The sequence below is a fragment of the Vulpes lagopus genome, chromosome 15, assembly GCF_018345385.1.
Source record: "Vulpes lagopus strain Blue_001 chromosome 15, ASM1834538v1, whole genome shotgun sequence".
NCBI classification, from domain to species: Eukaryota; Metazoa; Chordata; class Mammalia; order Carnivora; family Canidae; genus Vulpes; species Vulpes lagopus.
This window is the reverse complement of record NC_054838.1, coordinates 24,739,086-24,760,787: the sequence shown is the minus strand read 5'-3', so window position 1 is coordinate 24,760,787 and position 21,702 is coordinate 24,739,086. Positions and strand designations below refer to the sequence as shown.

Sequence of the window (21,702 nt, the reverse complement as noted above, 5' to 3'; positions counted from 1 at the left end):
AATGTCATGGAAAGAAGGGAATGTCCAGGGGCAAGCCCCCAGCTAGTCCCTCCAGCCCAGCCTGGGAGCTCTTGCCACCCCACTCCCCCCCCGCCCCCCAGCCAAAATTGGCCCACGGTGAGGGTCATGGTCATCCCCCTGAGCTAGCACACCATACCTCCAAGAACTTGAGAAAGGCGGGCCTTGCCTCCTTAGCCACACGCACGGCATCCTTTGCATTGAGAAAGTTATCAATGTAGGCAGAATAGATGTTGACCAGGACGTCCTTGGAGAACTGTGGATGAAGAGGCAGGCTGGGGATCTTCAAGGTGTCCCTTACTCCACCTCATCCTGTCCTGGTTTCCAGTGACTCACAAGCCAATATCCTTTCCCTCCAACTGGACATGATATGGTCTCTAAGGGATCGAGCATGTGCTCCTGTCGTATATACATGTGGTATGTGTGACCATGTGAGTAGGTGTGTGCATGGGTGCACACACACCCACATATATTACCTATGGTTTGTGCGTACACAGACATATGCCTAGATGTGTCCTGTGGACAGGGTCTCCCATTTCCAGCTGGGTGTTTCCATTCCTTGGTCTCCAACCCCCCTAAATCCAGCCAGGCAGGTCTCTCTCCTCACTGTCCTCTGAGAAATACTCATTCCAGCCACTTGGCCTTTGCTCATGTAATTCCACCAGAATGCCCTTAGACATCAAATCTCACCTACTCTCAGGGCTAAGCTCCACCTATGCCTCCTCCAGGAAGCACTCCCTGCCCTGACTAGGGCTCTTCCTGGAACCACACCTGGCCTCTGGCCTCTGGCCTCCCTTGATCCCCCCAGGACAGATCTCTCTGCAAGATAGGTACGAGATACAGACACCCACCCTGTCCAGTAAAATCTTGCTCTGTGGGGGCACACAGCTGGTGGCTAACCCCTGATGGCCAGCAGACAGCTAGGCTAAATGTGAAAGGCCCTGGCTGGGAGTTGGGACACCCTGGTTCCTGTCTTGGCTGTAACATGGACGGGTTAGGTGACCTGTGGTGGTGTTTGTTTCTGGCCCCTCTAGACCAACAAGCGCCTCTGTCTCAAAGGCACTAACTGTCCTCCTCCCCAGGCCTGGGGTGTGCTGCAGGGCAGAGGCTGCAGCAATTTGAAGAGGAAGACAGCCCTTACCCCCCAGCCCACCCTGCGGTAGAGCATTCTTTGTTGTGCCTTCCCTGGGGTCGGGGTTTCTGCTCCAGTCAGACCACGATCAGCATCAAAGTCCAGACAGGGGATGAGCCTGGTGACACTAAGGGTGGTGATGGCCTGGAGATGTCAGCACTCAACCGGGGTCCCATCAAGATTCTTGTCACATCAGTTCTAGGTCAGCAGGCACCTTCTAAGATCTTCTTAGGCCCAAGGCCCACCCCCATCATCACAAGCACATGAAAAGACATCCACATCTCACAAAAATAGATAAGGGTTGTTGTTGTTTTTTTTTTTTTTTTTTGCTAGTACAATTTTTGGAAGGAGTTTTATAATTTTGCTTTTGAAATTATTTGGCTCTGAGTAACCATTTAGTTTGTATTTGCCTATGATTTATCAGTCCTCACCATGCATTCTTGGGAATTCTGGCCAAATAACAAAATGTCACTTAAGTTTTTTCAAATGTAATTAAGTTCATATAAATGAATACTAAATTTAACAATTAAAGAAAATGGTATGCTACGTTTTTACAGACATTTAATTAAATGTTTATTAGTTTTGCTTTTACAGTTCTTTTTGAATTTTGAAGCCAATGCCTTTTCAAATTTCCCGTTCACTATTGTAGGATCCTGAAGAGCTCACAGGCGGGGGTCTGCTTGTGGTGAAAGGGGGCACAGAGTAGGGCAGAGTGTGGGCACTGGAGCCGCATTTCCTGGAGTTGAACCCTCTATCACTCACTAACCATGATTTTAATCTGGTTACTTTCTCTCTATGCTACAGACCCATCAACTTTAAACATAGAGATATAACTTAACTGCACCTTTCTCCTAGACTTGTGGATATATATAACGTATTTAGAATGATGGCTAAGTACCAAATAGTCAGCTATCTTATTAAAATGCTGGATGGAGGGGTGCGTGGGTGGCTCAGTCAGTTAAGGGTCTCCCTTCTGCTCAGGTCATGATCCCGGGGTCCTGGGATTGAGCCTTGCATTGGGCTCCCTGCTCAGTGGGGAGTCTGATTCTTCCTCTCCCTGTGCCTTCTCCCCCCTGCTCATGCTCTGTCTCTCTCAAATAAATAAAATATTTAAAATGCCAGATGGAGAAAAGGGCTAGTCAAGGTGAGGGCTGAGGTCAGTATCAGCACCAGCTCAAGGTCAGGACTAATGTCAAGTGCCAGTGACCAGAGTTGGGTCCAGGATCGGGGTCAGTGTCTGGTTGGGATTGGGGTCCATGCCAGCTCCAGCCAACTCTGGGGTTTGGCAGTGTTCAGGTCAGGTCAACCCAAGGGCTGGAGTTAGTGCCAGTGTTTGCTCAAGTTCTAGGGTTGGATTTGGGATCAGAGGCAGCGTCCAGGTGGAGTGGGTGTGGGTGAGGGGTCCTCAGTAGGAGCCATCCCCTTCCAGGAGGCACCCCGGCTTATGGGGGCTGTGGCAGTAAGCAGCTGGGCCACTTACCGACTGGACAAGCAGGTCTCCCACCTTCTGCTGGGCATGCCAGGTCTGCACACAGTGCCGCACCTGCTCTAGGAATTGTTCATGATGCTCCAGGAGCTCAGGGATCTGGTCGAAGATTTCGTCCACCAGCGACGGGTCACACAGCAAGGAGTTCTCTGGTTGCTTCAGTGGCTGCATGTAGCCCTGGGGGACCCACAGGGTCAGTGTGGGTACCCTTAGAGGGACGGACCCCAACCTACTGGCACAGGTGCACACAAAATCACCTGGGCCTGTAACTCAGTGGCTGTGCCTCCCGGATCTCCCGCATGAAACTCCAAGCTCTAGGAGGGAGATGGAAGACCTATCCCTACACCCCGCGCTGTGCAGCCCAGGGCCTGGCCCAAGATGGCGGTTCAGGAAAGGTTTGTTAGATGCATGAACAAGCAGAGTTTGGAGTGAGGAAAGCAAGAAGATTGGGCTCCTGGGAGACCCACACACACAAACTTAGCAAACATTTTATTCACTCACTCTGTTCAGCAGTGAACAAGGAAGACCAAACTCCCTGCCCTAGTAGAGCATACAGTCTGGTAGGAAGAAACACACAAATACAGAAAGAAACAAAAATAAGCCACATTTCATCAAATCTTTAAGAAAAAAACTGCTGCCGGGACACCCAGGTGGCTCAGCAGTTGAGCACCTGCCTTCGGCTCAGGGTGTGATCCTGGAGTCCCGGAATCGAGTCCCACACCAGGCTCCCTGCATGGAGCCTGCTTCTCCCTCTGCCTAATCTCTACCTTTCTCTCTCTGTGTCTCTCATGAATAAATAAATAAAATCTTAAAAAGAAAAAGAAAAAAACATGCTGCCAATTCAGTTATTATTATATGCCATCAGTTATAGGATGAACCTGGATTTCAGAGCTGTTAAACTGCGAAGGAGGTATCTTAGAAGCAGTTACACATGGAGAGTTAAAAGATGAGAAATGCTGTAGGGAAAATAGAGCAAGGAGGGGCATGGGAGGCCTTCAGTGTCACTATCTGAGCACTGTTTTCAGTTTTCAGATCTACTGGTCAGTCTGATTAAAACTGTTCTTTTTCACCTCAAATCTGCATTCACCTCTGTTTCCTGAGAACAGAGAGAACCTGCTTAGCAGCAGGCGGGCTCACAGAGCGGTCGCCCTCTACTGGCCTAAACTGTAACTACAAGCCCAAGAACTGATGTTTGAAAAAGTAATGCAACGTTGGGGTAAAATTTAAATTAAACATATTTAAAAATTGGCGTGTTTTATAAAGCAGCCTCAAGAAAGTTAAGCTCAGCAGAATCCTCTTGCCCAGTTGGGGATTCTTAAAAGGCCAGGAGGGTGACGGTGAGGAGACAGGCAGGGAGCCTCCTCTTTTACTGCATCTAGGATAAGGCCTTCTCTGTGCGGGGTGAGGCGGGGCGGGGGGTGCTCTCCCACAAAGAGAGGAGCTAAACTGCACCACACACAGAAGCAGGCCCACAGTGGGAGGAAAGAATGAGCTGAGAACCCGATATGGAACTTCCTAGGAGCCAACACCTGCACCCACTCACCACATACTTGCTGAGCAACTACTGAGTGCCTCACCTTCTAAGCTCCTGGCAGACACAAGTCCCCTGTGCGTGTGGAGCTGACACTTCAGTGCAGGGAGGCAGAAAATAAGCACCGTAAATAATGACATTATCACACATGTATTAGAAGGCAGTAAATACTGTGGGAAGAAAGACAAGGTCAGGAGTGCTAGAAGAAGGGTGCTGGGTCAGGGAAGAGGGAGGTTGTTAGCTGGGAATTCAGGGGTCGAAGAAAGACTCAAAGGGTGAGGGGGACACTGAGGAAAGGTGTAGCCTTAGGATGTGGGTCAAATCCCATCACCTCTGGCTGTTAACCTTGTTATTTATTTATTTTATTTCTTCATTTTAAACTTCTGGCCTACACCTGAAACTACTGTACCATCGTGTGTCAACTATACCTCAATTTAAAAAAAGAGAAAGAGACTCCTGGCCAGCAGGAACAGTGTCAACTATATCTCAATTAAAAAAAAGAGAAAGAAACTCCTGGCCAGTAGGAACAGTGTCAACTATACCTCAATTTAAAAAAAGAGAAAGAAACTCCTGGCCAGCAGGAACAATATCAATTGATGTGGGGGGGCAGTGGTCACTGCGAGAGAACACTAGGGCTGTGGAGTCCAGTCTCAGCTTGAATACCACCTTTGATCGGGCAGTGTAGACTAGCTGATGAGAGGGAGCACCAGAGAGTCACACTGACAGGGATTCAACCCAAAGTGTGGCATTTCCTGGCTCTGTGACCTTGAACAGAGGCTTTACACCTCCGTGTCTCAGGTTCATCATCTGTAAAATGAGGGTGACAATGAGACTTATATGATGTAACTTTATGTAAAGTGCACATAGTCAGCACTCAATAAATGTCAGCACTTAGTATTACCACTTGTATTCCCCCAGAATCCTTATGCTCAAACCTGATCCCCAATGTGTTGGCATTTGGAGATAGGGCCTTTGGGCCATGTGTGTAGGGCCCTCATGAATGGGATTTCTGCCCTTATAAAGTAGCCCCGCCTACTGTGAAAGTCGGGGCGAGATGGCAAGGTCTGGGTCAGATGTGGAAAAACCCTGGAGTTAGGATGCACATGTGGGCCTGGGGCCTGGGACAGAGAATGTGGATCCGAGCTGACGTGGGACCTGACAGGCACAGTGGAGGACGAATTTACTCAAGCCATCTAGGCTGAGTGAGAGCAAAGAATAGAAGGTAGAGCTCTGGAAACATCCAGAGTGTTCATTCGTTTACTTCACAAATCTGCCACGAGCATCTTCTGGGAGCAGACTGCATTCTCTGTGAGGGTTCAGCAGTGAGCATGAGTGATGAGATCCTGTGTCCTGGACTACAATACCACTTAAAAGTTTGACCCTGGGCAGTTTCTTTAACCTCTCTGAGCCTTCATCTCCTCATCTGAAGAGGGAGTTAGAACATCTACCTCACAACCTTAATGCAAGGATTAGATGTGATTTTATACACATGCATGCAGATCTGCCAGGCAGGATGCTAAATTATACATGCGTCTCTCTTGTAATCTGCACTCGAGGTAGGTACTCTTATTATTCCCAGTCTGCAGACAAGGAAGCTGAAGCAGAGACTGGTTATGTAACTCGCTCCAGGTGACATGGCCACTCAAGACGTAGTGCCAAGTTTGAACACTGGTGGTCAGGCTTGGACCTTGGTCCTTCTGGCTGCCTTGTGTGACAGTCTTTGGGTTCAGCTGACACTCTCTTGCTCATCTCCACCCCTTGCCACCAACACTGTCAACCTGGCCTCCTGAGAACTGTTCTCCCTTAGCTCTTCCACCTGCAGGTCCTGCAAGCCTCCGCACCTGCAGCCCTGAACTGGCCAGGAGATCTGAAGGTAGAGAGACACGCCCAGGTCCTGCCAGCCTCCTATATGTGAGCAAGTTGTGAGCAGCCTCATTACCTGTTCATCTTCGCGATGGGACATGGGTACGATTCATCACATTTTACACATAGAAACAGAAACACCAAGGCTCAGAGAAGAGGAGAAGGCTAGCATCACCCAGCAGGGAGGCAAGTGACTCAAACCTTGGACAGCCCTGACCCCAGTGCCTTCCACTCCCACCTAGGAGATGACAAAGGACCCCACGCACTGGCAGACCCCCACATAACCACTGCCGCCTGGCAGCCAGGGGCATCTCTTAAAGATGGCATTCTAGTCATGTCCCTTCTATGCCTTCCTTGTGCTTTCAACAGAGGCCAGCACCTAAGGCAGCAGTCACCTTGGCCGCCCCTCCAGGGCTAACTGCTTCATGTTTCCTCCCACCTCCCGGCCTTTGTTCCTACTGCACCCCCGGCCAGAACCATTCCCTGCTGGGCTCTCCCCCTGCCTAATTCCTACCCATCCTCCAGGTCAGCTAAACACCCCAACCTCAGAGAAACTCTCCCTGGCCTGTGACCCCAGGGCAGGCCCCCCATCCTGTGTTCTCATCTTTCTGTGCCCTTACTTTTAATATATAAAAGCAGTGTATTTCCTGTGTGGCAAAATTAAAATTTTGCCATTTTAATCATTTTTAAGCATACTGTTCAGCAGACTCACATTAAATACATTCATGTTGTTGTGGAACCGACAACACCATCCATCTCCAGAACCTTCTCAGCTTCCCAAACCATTAAACACTAACTCCCCCTTCCCTTCCCCCAGCCCCTGGCAACCATGGTTCTACTTTTCTGCTTTTGTGAATTTGGCTACCCCAGGTACCTCGTGGGAGTGCAATCATACAGTATTTGTCCTTTTGTGACTAGCTTATTTCATTTAGCATAATGTCCTCGAGGTTCATCCATGTTGTGGCATGGGTCAGAATTTCTTCCCTTTGCTGGCTGAACGAGTCAGGTGTTACAGGTACACTCTCCATGCACTCTTGTACCCTATCTGTCCACACATATGGTCTGTCTGGCTGGTTACTGTCAGTGTCTGCCATAAACTATGGGCTCCAGGACACAGGATCTCATCACTCATGCTCACTGCTGAACCCTCACAGAGAATGCAGTCTGCTCCCAGAAGATGCTCGTGGCAGATTTGTGAAATAAACGAATGAACACTCTGGACGTTTCCAGAGCTCTACCTTCTATTCTTTGCTCTCACTCAGCCTAGATGGCTTGAGTAAATTCGTCCTCCACTGTGCCTGCCAGGTCCCACGTCAGCTCGGATCCACATTCTCTGTCCCAGGCCCCAGGCCCACATGTGCATCCTGACTCCAGGGTTTTTCCACATCTGACCCAGACCTTGCCATCTCGCCCCGACTTTCACAGTAGACGGGGCTCCTACTGTGCTTCAGTCACCCAGACCAGAAGTCCGGGCCTCAACCCACAACCGACCTGGCCTGACCAGTTCGCTTCCTGAATACCTGCCCCTACTCCCCTCCCCGGTGCTTCTGCCCTCACTGGCCTTTGACCATCTTGTCTGCTGCCCACTTTCCCCCCAGTCAGACAGACTTTGTAAAGCATGAATCACATGACATGCTGCCCCTGCTCAAAGCCCTTCACAGACTCTCCAGGGCCCCCGGCAGGGTCCAAACCTTCTTGCTGGTATTCGAGACCCCTACCACATGGTTCCTTACCACATGGCTCCTGCTGGCTCCCCCAGCATCCCCATAGGACCAACCCTTTGTGCTCTGTGCTGCCTCTCCTTACTGGACTTTGTACATGCTGTTCCTGCTGCTGAGAAGACAGATGGGGTGGGAGCCAGCACCTCCTCCAGGGAAAATCCCTGACCCCATGCCTCATAGGTGCCCCCTCAATGTTTTGAGAGTGACCACATACTCAACTATGTCCACCACAGGACTATGAAGTCCTGTGGCAGTGGCTCGTCTCTCTTCTCATTCTTGTGCTTCCTATACCTGGCACAGGGCCTGGCACACGGCAGGGGCTCAACATTTTATTTCATTCAACAAATATTTTCCCAGTCAATGAGTAAGATGGAAGGAGGGGGACAGCGGGTGGGGGCACAGATCTAAGCTCAGGCACAAGGCTGCTAGGGGAGGTGGCAGGATAGTAAAAGGAGGGAGTGCCTGCCCTGGGGTAGCCTATCTGGCCTTAAGTCCCCTCTATGTTCTCTCCTGCCCTGGAGGGGGCTTCCTCCTCTGGGGTAGTCATATGATGGGGCACTCTCCATGGGGGGGTGATGTATCCCATCTCTCCTCTCTAGTCTCAATCCACAAAATGGGTTTGTTCCCACATGTCTGACAGCCTCCTAGACTCAGAATGGCTGCTCTCAGGGGCCTGGTCCAGCCTCGAGCCTCACCTGCATCAAGGTACGCAGCGACTCCACATACGACTGCTCTGTGTCCAGCAGGGTCATGGTCACGTGCTTCCGCATGTCCTTGGGGGACAGAAGGCAGAGGGTGAGCAGTGCCTTGTTCCCCTCAGACCCCGCCACCTACAGTCATATGGACCCAGAGAGCCCATCCACACCCAATCCCTGGCCTTCGAGGCCTGTACTCCCACCCTCCAGGGCTGCTGGCTGTTACCTCAAAGCACCACGGACCTCCACTCTGCCAGATGCTTACTCACATGCTCCCTGTGCAGGGAGCACCCTCCCCCTACATCTGAAATGCCCTCTATTCCAGAGTGTGCCCCTTACTCCTCCACCACTGCCCCATGGCTGCTGGCAGACCTGAGGATCTCCTGTTTACTCCGTGGTTACCCACTGGGCTCCTGAAAAGGACTCAATCAATAACCTCTCACATTTGCAAAGGAAGATGCCTCCAGCCCGCCCCCCCCCCAACCAGCTGCCAACTGTGAAAACCCCTCCTTCAGGCTCAGAGCTATGGGGTCAGACCCTACCAGACTGGGCTGCACACCACCCCTGAGAGTGGAAACTGTGACCTCCCACCACAGATGACGAAAGGGTGGCTCAGAAAGGTGAAGTTAGTGCCAAAGGTCACACGGCAGGTGGGGGCAGGTTTCACCCACTCTCAGTCAAGGCTGGATCCCAGTTCTCCCAGTAAAGAAGGTTAATTGAGCCCTACTCCACACCAAGCACTGTTCTAAGCATATATTATTTCATCCTTCTGACCATGCTGTGAGGTAGACATTCTTACTCTTCCCATTTTAAGGATGGGAAAAGGACACCCAGGAACTAATGCCTCCATTCTATGAATCTGACGGTCTGCAGTATAGAGTCCCTGAGGGGTCACCCAGACTCTGCACCCACACCTCCAGGGATAGGGTGTGCACCCCTTACAGGGCAGCCCCGTTCCGTGGGAAGGCTTTGCTAGAAGCCAGCCACAGGATGCCTTCTCTGTGTTTGACTCCCTGAGACTCAGTTTACCTATTGCCCCTTGCCACTAGTTCCTATGCCTCTGGCCCACTCATCCAGGAAGCCTTTGCCAGATGGCACCAGCTGCAACAAGCTCCCTTCCGGGTGAGGGATTCCACTCTGGGTATCCTCTAAGTCCTTGTAGAGGTCCTGAATAAGGCCTCCTCAGAGCCCAGATCTCTGGGGCTTATTCTCCCCTCTCCACTCTTCTTCCCAGGCCTCAGCTTGGCCGGGGCACTTGTCTGGACCTTGTCTCAGGCTCCAGCCATCAAGGCCTGCTGATCGAGTGTCTGTTCTTTGCATGTGGCAATGGAAGTGTGGGTGTCCATGTCTGTGGCATCCCGCCTGTCCCTATCCCTGGAGGCCTTCAGGGGAGGGACTCAACCAGTGGAGCTGAGCTGCCTTGGTCACCTCGGTGCCCAGGGTCAATGTCTGCTGAGTAGATAGGAGTCCAAGGCCTGTTCAGCTTGCCTGATCCAACTCTTGGTCACCCCTCTGCTCGCAGTATGCTCACCTCCCTGTGATCCCTTTCCTCTGATTCAGGGACTTGGGGCTAGGTCTGTCCCCAAGCCTGTCAACAGTGAGACACACTCATGAAAGTAAGCTCCTGTGCTAGGAACTCAGGGGTGGAGGGGGTGCCAATGACTTTCCCTTGAGGGAGGGGAGGAGACTAGCTTTGCCCCACCCCCATCAGCTGTGTTTCCTGATAAGTGAGAAGACACTGGGCTCTGCCTCAGAGCCCCAGCTACAGTCAGATCAGCTATCCTCAGTGATTCAAAGGCCTTTAAAACAGCAGGGCAGCTTCCATTAGGAGGGAACACCAGTTGGGCCGACCCTAGGATGGAGAGTTTGGGAGAGTATCAAGGGCCAGAAGGGCCTCCCAAGGAAAGGCCCAGATGCCCAATCCTCCCCTTGTCCTCCAGGGTCCTCTAAGCACAGATATGGCCTCATTTCTGCCTCACAATCACAGCTCTATGATGATGGTATCATCATCTCCATTTTACAGATGAAGTAGTCAAGTCCAAGAGGTGACTTGACTTGCCCAAGGTCACACAGCCAGAAACCGGCAGAGTGGGGACCAAGTATCTTTTTTTTTTTTTTTTTTTTAAGATTTATTTGAGAGAGAGAAAGAGAGAGGGTGAGCAAGGATGGGAGCAGGGGGAGTGGCAGAGTGAGAGGGCGAGAGAGAATCTCAAGTAGACTTCCCACTGAGCACAGTCTGATGTGGGGATCAAGCTCACAACCCTGAGATCATGACCAGAGTTGAAACCAAGAGTCAGACGCAACAGATTGTGCCACCCAGGTGCCCCAACCCCAGTCTCTTTAGCCACCTCATGCTGAGTCTTAGGACCCAAGCATCCAGAGTTCTTGCCCAGACTGACCGTCCAGCCATGGGCCACACGGTCCCCAGCTATGCCCCTTCCTAGCCGTGTGAGCTGGGGTAGTCACCTAACTGCCCTAGGGTTCTACATTCTCCTTTATGAAATGGAATGAATTATGCAGCCCTCCCAGTACTGTGAAAGCAGGGAGCTGGGAAGCAGGGTAACTCTACTCACGCTGGATCTTCAATGTCCATTCTTACTCTAACTCAGCAAAACAGTTCATCTATATCCATCTCCCTGCTTGGACAGGGAGCTCCCTGAGAGTAGAACCAGGCCAGGCTCAGCCCTGGGTGGCACAAACCCCCTCCCCACTCCACTGCCTGGACCTGGCCCTGCCAGGCCCAGTAGTGAGGGTCATGGGCAGGGAGGCCTTCTGAGGGAGGCAGTGCTGGGGCTGGGGCTGAGCCTGGCGGCCCAGCGGGCTGGGGTAACTCACACAGGGAGGCTGACGCTGCAACACCCGCCTTTCCCAGCCTCCTCTGGCTTGAAAGCACAGTGCGCTGTCACTCAGCTGTCAGGTAGAGGCATGGAAAATAAGGCCAGCTCCCTGTCACTGCATGGAGTGCCCCTTCTGCACGTGCCCAGACACGGGTGTGAGTGCATGTGGGGGTGGGGGAGTGAGGGGGAGCAAGGGGAAGCAGGAGCCGGGCAATGCAGCTGTCAGGCAGATCAGCAGGCCCACCTGTTCTGGGCGGGACAGCCCTGTAGGCCTAGCCTCCCCCGGGAGCCTGTCACCTCTCAACAGCCCCATCCCCAGACCTCCACTACAGGGGGCACTGAAGTGGGAGAGGGAGGGGGCCTGAGGGCATACAGCAGGAAGACAGAGGTCGGCCTCTTCTACGAGTATGATTGGACATCATGGCCCAAAGCTTAAGACCCTATGTACACAGCATGAAGACAGAGACACATGCACACAGAAGAAGCTGTGGAGGCCAGACACCCCACAAAGAGACCAAAAAGAAATGCAGCCAAGTCACTTAGGTTAGAACCAGGGCCTTCAGCCCAGAGATGTAAGGTGGTGGGGAGAAGCACACATTCCACAGCATGGGGAAGAAGACAGAACCAGAGCCCCAGGAGCCCAGGAGAGCAGGACAATCAGAGTCCTGGCCCATAGAAACATACAAAGGCATGGATACAGCCCCTGGAAACCTCCCCCTCCTCTTCCCCAAGAAGGGAAGAGCACAGAGCCAGGAATGGGGACACCACCATTGCCACCACAGCACGACATCTCCAAGGCCCAGCGGGTCCAGTGGCGTGGAGAGAATGGCAAGGGGGGGAGCAAATAAGCCAGTGCCACGGTCCCATCCCCCCAGCACATACATACACCTGGGGACTGCCGCAGGCCTGCCAGAGAAAGGCTGATAAAACCTCCCCTTCCTGAGCCGGTGAACCCAGGATTCCTCAGGAGACAGCCTGTGCCTGCACGCTGACCATATCACGCACTACTACGTATCACCAGGCCTTGCCAAGGCTCGGTCTCAGGGTACCGGCCCCCCACCCCGGTTGAGGCTGCCAGCCCTTCTCCCTGCCCCCATCACCAGTCCCTGAGCCCCCAGGCTCAGATCCGGCTCAGTGTGCCGGGTCCGAGTTGCTGGTCCTGCATCCCAGCATCTACCCACGCCTCCCCAGGCCCGCGTCCGCTGGGTTCTGGGTCTTGGCCCCGGCTCCCTGGCTGTCTCTCCCCCTCCCCGTACCTGGGCCTCCCCAGGTTCCTCAGCGTCAGCACCGCTGCTCCCGGCGGGCTCCCCGGAGGCGGCGGCCGGGCCCAGATCGCGCATGTCTTCCAGCGCGATGGTGAACTGGGCCAGGGTCTTCACCATCTGAAGCATGCGGCCGGGCCGCCGCCAGGGCGGGGGTGCCGGGGCGGCGGGGCACGGCGGGCCCCCTCTCTCCCACCGTCGCTCCCTCCCTGGGGCTCAGCGGGGCCGCGGCGGCGGGCGCGGTGTCCGTTCCAGCGTCGGTCTGACCGCGACGGCCCGGGCGGCGGCGCTGTTGCCTCCTCCGCTCGGCGAGTGCGCGGGGCGAGCCGGGCGCGCAGGGCGCCGCCGGGCGGGGGAGGGGAGCAGAGACGAGTCCCCGCCCCGCCCCGCGCCTCGCCTCGCCTCGCCTCGCCTCGCCGCCGGGTCCCCCCTCCGCGCGGAGGGCGGCCGGACCTCGCCCCCGCCCCCGCCCCCGCCGCGCCCCACGCAGCGGCCTCCCCTGCGGACTCATCCCCCTCTGAGGACAGAAGTCGGCGCACACCCGTGGACAAAGGCAAGTACGCCGGGAGGCATGACCTTTTGTCCACACCTGCGCCCACGCAGGCACACACGGGGGCACGCACGGATCTACACAGGACAGGCCCAGATACAGGGAAACCTGCCCCCTGGCCTTGATTTGTATATACGTGTGCGTGAGGGCCAAGTGCACACACATGGATGTAGCCCATACAGACCTGAACCCTGACACACAGGACGCCGATCCAGTGCTTCAAAGTGGCACAGGCTCCCGTGTTCACACGACTATAACCAGGCACAAACAGGCACACATATTTAGGGATGAGAAAACGAGCACATCCCTGGACACTGGCACTGTTCTCCCGACCCGGGACAGAGCATTAGGGCCTGAGAGAGGAGAGGGCCCTCCCCGAGTCATGCCTACTCCCAGCCCACCCAGTTGACCTGTGCCCTATACTTGAGACAGTCCTAGTGGATTCCAGTCCTATCCCTCTCCACCCCACCCCCCACCATGGGGAGGGCCTCAGGTATTTGCAACCCCACCACCATCACCAGATGATACTCCAGAATGTTTCCAAGCATAATCCCCAGGAGCTGGTCCTCAAATCGCAGGTGATGCCAGAACTCATTTAATCAGGAGTGGGGGCAGGGTAAGCTTTGTTTTTGTACCAGCTCCCCTCCCACCAGAGGGTCCTGATGACCTTGCAGATGACTGGGGAGCCCTCTGTGCTGGCTGGCTTTGTGCTTCTTTAGTGTATGGAGGGCGGAACTCCTGATGCTTTCCCGCAAACCTACTTTCCCCTGGTTTTCTTGCACAGTGGAAACCTTCTGACCCATCGCCCAAGCCAGTCCCTGCCATCCCTCCATGCCTTGCTTGATGTGCCCCAACCACTTGTTTTAACTCTTTAGAAGCAGACCAGACTCTCTCCTAGCTCAGGGCCTTGGCCCTTCCCTTTTCCCTCTCCTTGCAGTGTTTTTGCTTTCCCTTTAAGACTAATTTTGGTGCAAATGTCACCTCCTCAGGGAAGCCCTCCCTGATCCTCAGATCAGGCCAGGTGCACCTGCTCTGTGCTCTCAAAGATCTTAGTTTTTCTTAACCAGATATCATAGTTTGTAATTACACATTTGAACAATTGTTAGATTGATGGCCATCTCCTCCCAGGAGACTGTAGGTTCCCTGAGGGCAAGGTCCATGGCCCTTTGTAAACCACAGCACTCTGCACATAGGTGTTGGCTGATAAAACTTCAATAACTCTTCCCCTTCTCTTCTCCCCATACACTGAGCAGTCATCATGGGGAGGCAAATCTTGTAATTCCCTGCTCACGAACCTCCCCTGGCAGCCCCGTGGCACAGGATCAACCCCTCTTTGCTGGCCCTTGCAGCCTCCTGTGCTGTTCTGCTCACCCTGCTACCTTCTCCTGTTCAGCCCTCAGCCAGGTGAATCGATATCCCACAGTCCCATCCAAGGGAATTAATTATTCCTTACCCTCTCCTGAGAAGGCAGGACAGGAGCCCAGTAGCACTAGCCTCCTTATCTCTGATGAGGAGGCTAAATGTCCAACACTAAAATGTCCAACACTAAAATGTCCAACACTAAAATTTCAACTTCCCAACAGACAATCCCAGGGTGGTCAACAATGAAAACAGGCATTGAATTCCAAGAAAGTAGCAAGACAAAACAGCTGTGACCCCCACCTGGCAGTGGCTCCCAGAGCAGTGAGGCCCCACACTCACTGGGGAGTGGGGGGGGGGGGGGGAGGATGGGGGGAGTGGGCAGGGCCTGATGCCTGATAGGTGCTTGCTGAGTTTGTGCTGCCCTAAACAATTGGTGAGCCCATCTGTCTCTCCTGTGTCCCAACAGGGCCTGGCCTAGAGTAACTCCTGAGCCAGCTCGTTGAATAAAAATGAATGAAACCATGAGTGTGTGCTGATCCCTCTGTGACAGTGGTTGTGACAGTGGTTCTCAAAGTGCAGGCCCTGTGTACCCGCAGGGAATGTGTTAGAAATGCACATTCTTACCCCCCCCCCCACCACACACTACCTTACAGACCTGAAACTCTGGGTGGGGCCTAGCAATCTGTCTACTGGCAGTCTTCAAGGCCTAGAGCCTGCCTGGCCACAGCATCCCATCCCTTCTGTCCCTGGGAGGCAGAATAAGGGCTCCCCAGGAAGGCCCCAAGCCCTCCTCTACCTCTAGTTTGAACCAAGAATCAGTGAGTCCATCTGCCTCTTATCCTCCCAGTGGGATAGATTATGGACTTCCCTAGGGGAACTGGCGTGGGGCCTCCACCTCCTCCTCCTCTTAGGGCTGGGCATGTTGGGGGAGGGTTTGGAAAAGCCAGAACAGTTTGCTGAGTGATGATTTAAGCATAGAGAATGGACACACCCCGTGGACAAATCTAAATAGCCAGGTCCCAAAGATAATCCCACACTCGCACAAGGGCTGTGGTTTGAACGCCCCACCTCTGCCCCATTGCTTGATCACTGTCACTACTTAACTCACATTTGGTTTTTCTCTCAGCACCTCCTCCCCCATCTGACTCTCTCTCTCCTGCAGTATGACCTGGGGCCTCATTTCCTCTGAGCACTTGCGAGGCCATGCCTAGTGCTAGGGCTTGTTAGTAAGGTGGATCTATTCCCTCACTCATTTCAGCAGGACCAGGCCCTGCACAGATGAATCCACTCTGGCTGGCATCCAGGAACTCCCAAGCAATATACAGGGCCCTGCAGAAGGAGTCAACTCTGCCTGGGGGGTCGGGGGTATTCAGGGAGGGCTTCCTGGAGGAGGCAGAGTTTGAACAACATCCTGAGGTCAAGAAATCCAGAGGCACGTGGGTGCCCAGATGGCAGAGTTCACTGGAGTTGCCCTGGAGAAGGGGGCAGGGCTTGGTGCTAAGGCACTGCTTTCTGCTGCTGCTGCTTCATTAAAGATGGCTAATTACATCCAAGCCCGTTGTCATGGCAACTGGGGAGCTGGTGGGGTGGGGAAATGAGAGGAAGCTGAGAGAAGGAGCAGGAGCACACAGCTGCTGAATCAGGGTGTCCAGGGATCACCCCCACAACAGCAAGGCATAGGAGCCCCTGAAGGGGAGGTCAGCTTGGATGGGGGGGTTGGGGACACCATGTATACCACAGAGCACCCCTATGTGGGTCTGGATTTTTTTGTTGCTTGGCTGAACTGAACTCCCTTTTTAGGCACTGATGTCTCCTTTCCTTTCGGGTATCTACAGTTGTCTGGAGTGGGTCTGGCTCAGAATAGTTTTTATAAGTGTATGAGGTGGCTGGTAAGGGCCCTCCTCTCCATATTCCACACCCCACCACAACACATATACCACCCTCATCCCACCAAGCAGCTCCCTCCTCCTTAGGGGAAGAGGAGAGGCAGGGAGGGGAGCAGGGCTTTGCTCCACAAAGCCACCACCCTACTGTAGGAGAAGCAGAGTGGGTATGCCAGTTGGGTGGAACCATGCTTCTGCTGGTCTTGGGGAACACCTAACTCTCCCTGTCTAGCCCTGTCAGCTGACAGCTCCCCATTTCTCAAGCCTACTATCTTGTTTACCTGCCTCTGGACAAGCCTCTCACTATGAGCCCCACCAAGATCTCCTACAAGACTTCTTGCCCACGTGGGGCCACTTGGTCCTGCAGCTAGTGCTGGACCAACTGATGCCCAGTGATGAGAAAGGACAGACAGAAGGGTAACGAGTAAGGGCTGACCAGGATGAGACAATGACAGGTGAGTAAATAAATGGATGAGTGAGCAGAACGATGTATCTGTAACAAATCAACACATGGATGGATGTGCATACACGTGGTTGGGGATGAGTAATTAATTGAGCTTTTATTTTCTTCATTTGTTGATTAGCTCAGCAAATATTTACTGAATACCTATCAGGTATCAAACACTGTGATGGGGATATAAAGGTAAGAAAAGAGGGCTGTGCCCTGCCGGGCACCACAGTCTAAATGGGAAGACAGGAATTAAAAAAGAAATGACAAAATGAAACAAACAAACAACAACAAAAAAGAAATGACAAAGACAGTTCAGGTTCTGGGCAGTGGGTCTCACCGAGCTGCTGTGGGGTGGGGAGAGGTCTCCAGCCTTTCATATCTGCACAGCTCTGTGTAAGTATCTGCCACAGAGGGTCTGGCCCCCAGAGCTGCCCAAACCAGACCGGGACCACCATAATCTTAGAATCCTCACCATCACTAATGCTGTTTGAGTTCTTTCCAAGGTGTCAAGCCTCCCACCCATTGCTTTCCAAGCTCTGGCTCCTTTAATCCCCACAGTAGCCCTACATCAAGGGCTCTGATATTGGTTTTTTTTTTTTTTAAGATTTATTTATTTATTTATTCATGAGAGACACAGAGAGAGAGAGGCAAAGACACAGGCAGAGGGAGAAGCAGGCTCCATGCAGGGAGCCCGATGTGGGACTCGATCCCGGGTCCCCAGGATCACACCCTGGGCTGAAGGTAGCACTAAGCCACTGGGACACCAGGGCTGCCCCTCTGTTACTGTTTCTCCATTTTACAAACAAGGAAACTGAGGCTCAGGGCAGTCACCTAACTGATAAGGGGTGAAGCTGAGGCGGTTGCCTGCAGGGCCCACCTCCTCTGAGGGGAGAGCCCCACTCCACCTCCTCTCCGTCGTCTCATGCACTCAGCTTGGCCTCCCCCTGCCTCCCTGGTGCACTGGTTGTCCAAATTGCCTTTTCCCAGCCTTTCTCATTGCTACCGAGATAATGACATAAAGAGGTTGTCCTGACCCAGGGTGGCTTTGGTGGAAAACAAAATGCAGTCAACAGGCAATGCTGGGATCAAGGAGAACCCTCTTCCCCCAGGGAACCAAGCCCTGGCCAGTGGCCCAGAAGGACTGTCTTCCTGACCTCACCGGCACCACCGGCATGGAGTTAGTCCCTAGCCTGATGGGCTGTGCACGTCATTGATGGTGCTGCCACCCCCCAGGGTCTTCAGGTTCATCAGTGAGACCAAAGTTCCAAAAGAGGGACTTCCCAGCATAGGAATGAAGAGGGCAGGCTCTGAAGCCAGACTGCTTGGGCTCACATCCTGGCTCTACCACTGGCTAGCAATGTGACCTTCAACAAGCCACTTCCCCTCCTGGGGCCTTAGTCTCTTCATCTCTTCTTGTCTGAGACCCCTTCCCTCTTCTTCCCATAGTCTGTGCCTTTGTTGTTGTTGTTTTTCCCTTTCTTTTTTTTTTAGATTTTATTTATTTATGAGAATACACAGAGAGGAGAGAGAGAGAGAAGCAGAGACGCAGGCAGAGGGAGAAGCAGGCTCCATGCAGAGAGCCCGAGGTGGGACTCGATCCCGGGGCCCCAGGATCACACCCTGGGCTGAAGGTGGTGCTAAACCGCTGAGCCACCCAGGCTGCCCTAGTCTGTCCCTTTGTCAGGCCTTCCCAGGACATGGCCTGTCCCCTACAGACCCTCTCTTCCGGAAGGAGGAGTCTCTCAAGGCTCCACGGAGTTCCCAGGCACTATCCAGACCACAGGACTCCCTTGGGACTGGCTGCTCAGGGTGGGCCCCAGAATTCTGGGGAATGTGCTGGGGAATGGGAAAGAGACTGAGGGTCAAAGGAGCCTCCGGTCCTTCCTGCCACAGGAAGGCTGCTGCCCTGCTTAGGTGGGACTGTGTGTAAGTGACACGATGTGTGTCCCATCTGTGTGGACCCACCCATATTGTCTGTGTATACCTGTCAGTGGTCCATGACCACACCATGGCACAGCCCATGGGTGGGTGATGGTCCGTGTAGTTCCTTGGCAGAAGTGAATGGTGAAGGCCACTTCAGTAATCATCAAAAGCAGCCATAGCTGTTATTTTCTGAGTGCTCACTATGTGCCAGGCATGAGCCTCGCACTTTACACCGCTGTTTCATCCACAGAACCACCCAGCTAGGTGTGGTGGCTTGTGCTTTTCAAAGAGAGCCACCACAACACCTTCCACACCATGTGCTCTTCTTATAGGGTGGCACTGACACTTATCCACAGTATGATTAGGTTTATGTCCCCTTCCCCTCGAAACTGGGTGACCTCTGTGACTGCCTCGTTTCATGGAATACAGCAAAAAGGATACTATGTGACATCCAAAGCTAGGCTGTAAAAATGCCATGTACTTCCACCTTGCTCTCTTGGGTCACTCGTTCCTGAAGCCTAGCTGCCGCAGGTCACATGCAGAGGCCATGTGTAGGATCTTCCAGCTGACCACCCAGATAAGGTCCCACCCACGTGCTGGCACACACTGCCAGATCAATGAGGGAGGATGCCTTCAGGGTGACTCCAGCCCAGACGCTATCTGGCTGCAACTGCATGACAACTACCTAGCTGGGGAAACTCAGGCTTAGAGAGGGAATGAAGCCATAGTCATGGAGTCAGGAAGTAGCAGAACTGGGCTAAGGACCCAGGGTTCCTAATGTCCTAAAGAGAGAAGCGAAGCAAGGGGATGATTTCTGCGCAGACCTAGAATTCATCTATTGGCCCAGAGAGGTCCAGCTGGGACCCCCACCTCAGCAGCACTAAAGAAAATCTCACCTTCTAGAAACTGACCCTGATGGCTGACAGGAGGTTCAAGGTGGCAGCTCTCACTCCCTGTGCTGGGAGCTCAGGCCCAATTTCTGGCCGAGGAGCCGCACTGGCCACCTCTCAACCCAGAAGAAGCACCTCCACCCATGGCACTCCTGACCCCCTCCTGGACTTCCAGGAAGGCATGCGCCCCCCATACCCTCGGTGGAATCTGACTTTTACTACCAGCTCATGTGAAGTGAGGTGCTGTTTCTCATGTATTATCTCATTTAATCCTCTAAGTTATATATAACTCTTACCCCGATTTTACAGAGGCTCCAAAAACTGAAGCAATATGCCTGAGGTCAAGAAATTGGACATTGCAAAACTAGGATTGGCAAAGCTGGGCTTTAACCCCACATAATCATCATATCAGGGAGGCGAGTGACTTCCCCAGGGTCACAGAACACATAAATGAATCAAGCCAAGTCCAGGACACCTTGACATAGATGGTAATGGGCTGTATTCTCTTCCTTAGATGACTGATGACTGGCACTAATAGAGATGGAAATAGGAGGAAGGTCCGTGTCCACAGCATTCCCCCTCCCCCTGCCATAAGGTACACAAAGACAGAGACCAGGACTCTAGGAGGATGGTCAGGCTGGGTCCCTGACTTATACCAAGTGCACAATACATATGTGTCAAATGACTGACTTGCTTCATGACAGCAGAGTCACTCCCCACTCTGGGATTGTTTCTTCCTCTGTAGACAAATGGGGAAGGAAGGAGGGTTCAGGTGGACTCTAAATTCCTCACCATGCTCCCTAAAGGAGGCGTGTAATTAAGGTCACGGCTGAGACGCCAGTGGACAGCCTGATCATCCTCCTAGATTTCCGGGGGCCAGGATCCAGCCTTCTGGCTAAAGTCAGAACTGCACTTCCACCAGAGACCCACAGATGGCAGCAGAGGCCTGCATGGCAGGGCCTGTGGTGCCTGTGGTTTGAATTTAACTGGTCTTTTTTCATGTGTGTGTGTGTTTTTTTTTTCCCCCTTCTCTCTGCCCTCCCCCATCCCTGCTTAATTTCAAGAAGATACAGCTGGACCTTCCATCTTGGGAAGGAAGAGTTTCTTAACATCAAGGATAATGGCCGGAAGCAGGAGGTGGGGGGTAGGGGATAGGTGGATAGACCCCAACAGATGTGAAAAATACCTCCTGACCAGCTAATAAGCTCTGAATTTCCTCATCTCCAGGGCCCAAGAGGCTGGGACTGTCATCTCTACCTTTCAGGCAGAGAAACTGAAATCCAGATCTTCTGGGTCCCACTTCTGAGTCTGAGGGGCCAGGTTGGCCCACCCTTGGAGGCCAGGGGTGTGGGACAAGGACTCCGTTGGGAATCTGATGAAGCCTTAGAGTAGAATTTGTTCCATCTGGCAACTGTAGCTCCCAGGAAATGCACCCATCCAACCCTGTGCACATTTCTGCCCACAACAGTGGTCTGGCCTGCGGTCCCAGTCCTAGCTCAGAACCTGTGTATGGTCACCTCCCAGAGCCCTCCCGTCCCAACCCTAGAAACTGTCTCATTCAAAATGTCTTAACTGTGCTCCGCATAGAACACTGCCTAGAGATCTGGGCCTATATGGTCTGGGCCTAGCACGGCCACCTTCTAGCTGTTGCAAACATGCCTTCCCTTCAGCCTCGGTTTCCCTGCTTGGAAAATGAGGGTGAACACCTGCTGCACAGTAGATGCTCTGCAAAGGAGGGCTCCTTCCCCTCGCCTCCACCCAGTTCTCCGGCATGCAGGGAGGCTGGGGTGAGGGATCGTGGGAAAGGAAGTTATCCAGTGTCGGTTTCCAGACCCTCCTGCTCCCTCCCTCCCCTCTCTCGGACCCAGGCACAAGCTAAGGGAGGGGGGTGGGCTCCATTTGTGTGTGCCTTCGGGGTGGGATGGGGTGTCCTGCCTCTAGAGCGGAAGATGACTCACTGGGCTGTGGGCCAGGCACCCTGGGAAAGGCCAGGCCAGCCTCAGGCCAGAGCCCCAGGGAGCTGAGAGGCAGGGAGGAGGGGGCAGGGCCTGCCAGAGCTGTAGATATAATACTGGGGGTTCTCAAAGCCTAGCAGACA

General features: G+C 53.3%; 1 protein-coding gene across 1 annotated transcript in view; it reads right to left on the bottom strand.

The window, feature by feature from the left end:
• The window catches only part of ARHGEF17 (Rho guanine nucleotide exchange factor 17), a 59,051-nt gene that overhangs the window by 11,055 nt on the left and 26,294 nt on the right, over nucleotides 1-21,702 (bottom strand). Inside the window, exons 2-4 of the mRNA XM_041730340.1 lie at nucleotides 8,447-8,524; nucleotides 2,631-2,813; nucleotides 158-274 (exon numbers count right to left, since the gene is read on the bottom strand). Of these exons, the coding sequence (XP_041586274.1) occupies nucleotides 158-274; nucleotides 2,631-2,813; nucleotides 8,447-8,524 (378 nt within the window). The remainder of the gene's footprint in view (nucleotides 1-157; nucleotides 275-2,630; nucleotides 2,814-8,446; nucleotides 8,525-21,702) is intronic.